The sequence below is a fragment of the Miscanthus floridulus genome, chromosome 15 (assembly GCF_019320115.1).
Source record: "Miscanthus floridulus cultivar M001 chromosome 15, ASM1932011v1, whole genome shotgun sequence".
Taxonomy (NCBI): Eukaryota; Viridiplantae; Streptophyta; class Magnoliopsida; order Poales; family Poaceae; genus Miscanthus; species Miscanthus floridulus.
In genome coordinates, this window is record NC_089594.1 from 25,645,961 (window position 1) to 25,652,538 (window position 6,578).

Below are 6,578 nucleotides of genomic sequence, written 5' to 3' on the forward strand. Positions count from 1 at the left end.
GAGGGGGTACTTTTGCTCATTCCAATAGCTGAGAAACACCTTTGAGAGTGCCAAGAAGAGCAAGGTCCTAGTGAGGTGATTGAGATTTGAGAATCCCAAAGAGAGCCCTCATTAGTGAAAGCAAGAGTAGCAAAGTGTGCATCCACCCTTCTCATTATGCTTGTCATGGTCAAGTGAGAGTTCGTGCTTGTTACTCTTGGTGATCGCCATCACCTAGATGGCTTGGTGGTGATTGAGAGTTTGGTGATCATCCGATGGAGCTTGTGGATGACCCAACTCAAGTTGTGAGCAGTTGTGGGTGATTCACCACGACGGAGTGTCAAAGAATCAACCCGTAGAGAGCACTTGACCCTTGCACAGATCAAGGGGGAGCTACACCCTTGCGTGGGTGCTCCAACGAGGACTAGTGGGGAGTGGTGACTCTCCGATACCTCGGCAAAACATCACCACGTTCGTCCTTCTCTCTTTACTTTGTGCATTTACTTTGAGCAATTCAATTCTTGTCATTTACATTCATAGAATTGCCATGCTAGAGTAGGATTGGAACATAGGTTGCTAAACTTTTGTGCGGTACGTCAATAAAAACACTTTCTAGGCACAAGGGGTTAATTGGGCTAACCGTATGACTTAATTATTGCAAAGAAATTTTAGAATTAGCCCGATTCACCCCCCTCTTGGGCATCTTGATCCTTTTAGATGCCTTCCACGAAGGTGAGGATGTGCGGTTCCGTAGGCTGGACAACATCATCGGCGGCACAGGGCCCTCAAGACTGGCTTGTCGGCTGCTCAATGACCAAGAGCTGTTGCTCGTCAGTGCAGAGGAACCACCCATGTTCACGCTGGCGGAGCATGATGTAAACTGGCGATGGGCGATACTGGAGGAGATGAAGGCGATCGAGGAAAACGAGACATGGCAGCTCGTCGATCCACATCCAGGATGCCATCCGATCAGCCTGAAGTGGGTGTACAAGGTCAAGCGGGATGAACTCAGCGCCATTGTCAAGCACAAGGTGTACCTCGTCGCCCGAGGCTTTGTTCAGCGCGAGGGCATCGACTTCGAGGAAGTCTTTGCACCAGTAGCGCACATGGAGTCCGTTTGTTTGCTACTAGCCTTGGCAGCAGCAAAGGACTGGCGTGTCCATCACTTGGACGTTAAATCGGCCTTCCTTAATGGCGAGCTAGCGGAGACGGTCTTCGTCAGGCAACCTCCAGGTTTCTCTATCAAGGGAGAGGAGCACAGGGTGCTCCGACTGTGCAAGGCGCTCTATGGGCTGTGGCAGGCCCCACGAGCATGGAATGCCAAGCTTGATGCCACGCTGGGCGAGCTTGGGTTTCAGCGGTGCGTAACCGAGCATGCGCTCTACACACGGCGATGGGGGAAGGAGGAGCTCGTCGTCGGCGTGTATGTGGATGACTTTATCGTCACCGATGCGCGCACGGAGGACATCAACGGCTTCAAGCATGAGATGGCGACTCGTTTTTGAATGAGCAATCTCGGCGCACTCTCCTACTACCTTAGCATCAAGGTGAGACAGGGGAAGGAGGAACTCACGCTCGGTCAGAGCGCGTATGCCTCCAAGCTATTAGAACGGAATGGCATGGCTGAGTGCAAGCCATGCGTGACTCCGATGGAGGAGCGGCTGAAGCTGACGAAGGCCAGCACCACAGTGAAGGTGGATGCAACACTCTACCAGATCATCGTCGGTGGTCTACGCTACCTAGTCCACACGAGGCTGGACATTGCGTTCGTTGTGGGCTATGTCAATCGCTTCATGGAGGATCCCAGAGAGGATCACTGGGCTATGGTGAAGCGGCTACTACGCTACGTCAAGGGGACAGTAGATCAAGGGATCATCTTTCCCAAGACCGGTGGGAGTAGGCTGCAACTCACTGTATTTAGCGATGCAAACATGGCGGGAGACGTCGACGGACAACAGAGCACCTCTAGCGTGCTCGTCTTCCTCGAGTCGGCCCCAATTTCATGGCTGTCACTGAAATAGAAGGTGGTGGCGCTATCTACGTGTGAGGCAGAGTATGTAGCGGTGGCCACAGCGGCGTGCCAAGTTGTGTGGGTACGCCGGCTGCTGGGCGAGCTGACTGGTGCGGAAGCTCACCCGCCAGCACTGATGGTGGACAACCAGCCCGCCATTGCCCTCGCGAAGAATCTGGTTCTGCACGACTGGAGCAAACACATCGACGTGAAGTTCCACTTCTTCAGGGACTGTGTTGATGGATGGCAGATCGTCATCGAGTTCATCGAAACCGGTCGGCAACTCGCGGACGTCCTCACCAAGCCGCTCGGACGTCTTCGACTCACGGAGCTGAAGGAGATGATCAGTATGGAGGGGGTACAAGGGATAGCGGTAGGATTAGGGGAAGATTGTTAGATAATCTACTACTTTCTTGTGTGAACACACAGCAAGGGAAGGCGGCACCGAAAAGGCCCCCTGCTGTGGTACTGTAGCCGTTGTAGAGGCAGGCGCCGAACGGCTCACCTGCCGCACTATAGCCACATGCAGGGACACGCACATATGTCAGTCCTGCTATGTTATCTAGTTTCTGTTGTAGCATGTGCGCTGTACTAGGACTAGATGATAGAGTTGTATATATAGTTTGCCACTGCAACTCAACAAAGAGAGTTCAGTTTTGCCATCTCCTAGACAGGGCTCCAGGCAACGCTGGTGCTTGTACTATGTGTGTATGCTCTGTTCTCCCTCTTCTTCTACCTCGAGCCATAGTGTGTGTGGTCGGACAGCCTCGGTCGTGCTCGACCGTGGTCGGCAAGACTGGTGAGTGGTTGACTCACCTGAGCCGTTGATCCCGTGGGCTAACAACTATGATAATGAGAATTAGAGAGGATGTGCAACCTATAAAGCCTAATGTCATTTATCAATTTCCTAAACGTGCCATCAATCTGATAAAAAATCTAATGGTTAAATGCCTAGTCTTGACTGATGAAGAGGACTCCATCTTTAATTTGGATATTTCCCACAAATGGGATTTACTGCTGACAATGTCTGTACAAGGTGACCGGTTTCAGAGGTGTGACCGCTGCAGCATGGTCCTAAATATAACCACAATGACAGTAGCACTTGCTAATCCCACATTGCCCAGCCGTAAGGGAAATGAGCTAGAACACTTGGTTTAAAACAGTAACCAAGTGAGTGGGGAGAGAGGGGAGGGGGAAATGTGGCAAGGAACTGACCTGGTCACCGGCGTACGAGGGCGCTCTAGTTCGCCGGAAGGCTGGTCATCTGCTCGCCGGGGGAGCACGCGAGCCACAGCCGTACGCCGCCTCCGCCGCCTCACCGATGACCAAACCCTAAACGTTACCACTGTAGTATTCACGCCGCCTGTAACAAAATGTGAGCTGATTAAAACCCGAAAAGTGGTAGCGTGCGTGAATACGAAAATCCATGGATGGATGAATATGCATAATATATTGATATATAATATATAATAATATCAGCTCACATTAATACCACAGTGTTTATAGCACTATCAGGCCTGGTCAGGAATTTCAAAAAAAGAAAAAAAAAAGAAAGGGCTGGTGTTGTCCGGACGTCTCGACACACCTCCTGCGCCCTGCCCGAAATATGGAAGTGAGCCCTGCCCGTGTCCATCCCGCGCCAGCGCCCCGTGTCGCAGACACAGCACCACGGCCCGGGTCGCACCACGCCCCCGCCCCACGTTCCATCCTGCTCCAACGCCGCCGAACTCCACATCTAGGTCGAGCTTGAAGTGCCACAGTGAGATGGAGGGAAGGGAAGGGAGGGGAGGGAGAGGAGAGGGTGACGTGGGCCGCGTGAGGTAGCAGCCGAAGCCCTACGACAGGCCGTTGTCCACTAGCCAACGACACCATTTGCAACATGTGCAACACCTAATCTAAGACAGATGAAACACTTGAAATATGTGTCTGAAACACTTGAAAATACTTGAACAAGCCATTGCAAAATATTTGCAACATCCAGATAAAACACTTGCAACATATGTGTGAAACATATGCAACATCCAAATAAACACACTTGCAACATACGTCTAAAAAACAGATGAAATATTTCGACAATATGCTTGCAACATACGTAATATGCTTGCAACATACGTGTATAGCCATTGCAACATATGCAACATGCCGATCTACTTTTGCAACATTCATATGAAACACTTGCAACATACCTCTGAAACATTTGAAATACTTGCAATATACGCTTGCAACATAGCATCTCCTTGCTGCTTGGGAGAATGGAGGCTTGTCAGCATGTGGAGTTCACTGGAGGTAGCGGGACCAATGGCGCTTGTAGGCGGCAGGCCGCCGCTGGTGGCGGCTGCATGACATGTCGTGGAGGCAGCGGCCGCATGACTGAGAGAGGGCAGCTGAGTGTCGTGACTCGGAGGTGGCCGCGCACTGCGCCTGGCAGGGCCAGCGGCTGAGCGCTGTGCCTCAGAGGTGCGGAGGCAGCAGCACAGAGGCAAAGTGGCGCAGCGAGCGACTCCTTGCGGCTAAGAATGAGCGAGTGAATCGGTGTGTGGACCTGTGTAGTGAAGCCTAAGCCGGCAAGCACACGTTTAGATATGACGACGAGTTAATGCGTCCGATGAAAAGCACCGTCCGAACGCCCTATCCTAATCATTTTTCGAAAGAAAAAGAGAGGCCTGGTCAGGTATTGTGCCATGACTATACAAGCATACAGCAGTTCATGGAGAACAGCAACAATAAAAGAGACTTGCCTATAACTATAATTGAGCATTTTAAGTTATGAAAATTCAGACATATGATGGGCCCACAAAAAGTAAGATTTCCATTTATTTGAAGTCATACACATCTAAGGTTGAAAAAGTACGGAAAAAATCTCGTTCCGATGCATTCTGTTTTCTAATTTGTTCTGCCTATTTTTGTATTTGTGGGATCCCACTTTTTGTATTTACGGAAACGGGAGAGGGGTTTTTTCGCCCGTTTACGCGGGATCCCGTTTTCATCCGGAATTGACCCGTATTTGTTTCGTTTTGGTTCCCGTTTTCAATCTATGTGAAATATGTCTAGAAATTGATATGTTCATAGACCTACTAATCACCAATTATGCATGTTAACATGTGAAAAAAATGGCATGCTAGCAAATATTGGACCAATAACTTCGTACGTGTATATTATTTTGTGACTTTGTTCATGTATACTCGAGTATATTTGATCATGTTATTCTAACTTAATTTTCTAGCTCTAAGTCCATATTTGTCTGTTTCTGTATATCCATGTATCTCTATCCATTTTTAATTCCATTTTTTTTCGAATCCAATCCCGTTTTCGCTAAAACTGTAGAAACGGAAATGGGAGATGAGTTTTTCTGCCGGTTTCTGTCTGTTTTCATCCCTACACATCTGCCAAAAGCACAAATCGTATAAGTTAATACCAGGCTCAAGTATCCGTAAACAAAAAAATGGAGAAGCACCTACTAAACAGTATAAGAAGGCCATAAAACCGTTTATGCAACTAACCTGCCGAGTGAGATGGCAGCGAGGTAAGGGCATGCTTGATTCTTTTTTAGCCTTGTCTTGCCTAGCTAGCCTAGTCCTGCCCAGCCAAGAGAGTCATTTTGGCTCTCCCTCGCTGGCGAGGAAATCCTTGTTCGCACGGGTTCTGAGTAGGGATGAAAACAGTACGGATATTTTCCGACCGTATTCGAAACCGAATCCGCTTAGAGGGGTTGAGATCTGTCCGTATCCGAGTCTAGATATCCAACATCCGATACCGTATCCGTATCCGAATACTCAAATAGCATATTTATGATGTCGATATCCAATCGTATCCTATCCGACATAGTTGACACTATCCGTATTTGAATCCGAATCCGGACAGAAATATGAAACCAAATGTAATATCGGTGATATCCGTCCGTATCCGATCCGTTTTCATCCCTAGTTCTGAGACACCCCGGCAAGAAATCCAAACAAGCAGCTTTACTGTATATTCTCGCTTGGCAAAATTACACAGTAACTAGTCATAGATCCAAGCAGGCGCTTACCGGACTACATTAAAATCGTCTGTTCCATTATTTTTGTCCAGATTGACTAGGAGGGTGGATATTTTCCACTTACTATGTATTTTAGTGAAGAATACCCAAGCAGATCATCTCCCACCTGCAAGTTTCCAACTGGATTTTTTAACATTAATGTTTATGATACCGGGAAAAGTATGCTTATCAGTTTTTTTGTGAGGTAAGCTTCAACTAAGAACGTGTTTGGTTTGACCTTTTCAGCTCACGATGGGTTTACAGTGTTTTTAGGGCCCGTTGGTTGTTTGGTTGAACCGGACCGCAATCATTCACAGCGCTATCAGAGTCACCGCTCCCTATCCGGTGTCAACCTATCCCGCAGCGAGTCGCCTCTCTCACGAGCTAACCAAACAAAACATGGTAATGACTACACTGTGACCGATAGCGCTGCCGACTAATTCTATTACCATTCCCACTCTATTAGCTAAACCAAACAACACCTAGTGTACAGTAGTTTCTTCCAGCATGCGGCTCAATCAGGGGCGGAGCCACCGCCCGGTCACCTCGGGTGGCCGGTCTGGCTCGTCAACA

The 6,578-nt window shown here is 48.8% G+C and overlaps 1 protein-coding gene across 1 annotated transcript; it reads left to right on the plus strand.

Moving 5' to 3' along the window:
* The first annotated feature begins 1,628 nt into the window (after nt 1-1,628).
* On the plus strand, nt 1,629-2,000 carry LOC136507237 (secreted RxLR effector protein 161-like). Its single transcript, XM_066502027.1, has one exon. It carries the CDS (start codon nt 1,629-1,631, stop codon nt 1,998-2,000), a length of 372 nt encoding a protein of 123 aa, XP_066358124.1.
* Nucleotides 2,001-6,578: the final 4,578 nt, after the last annotated feature.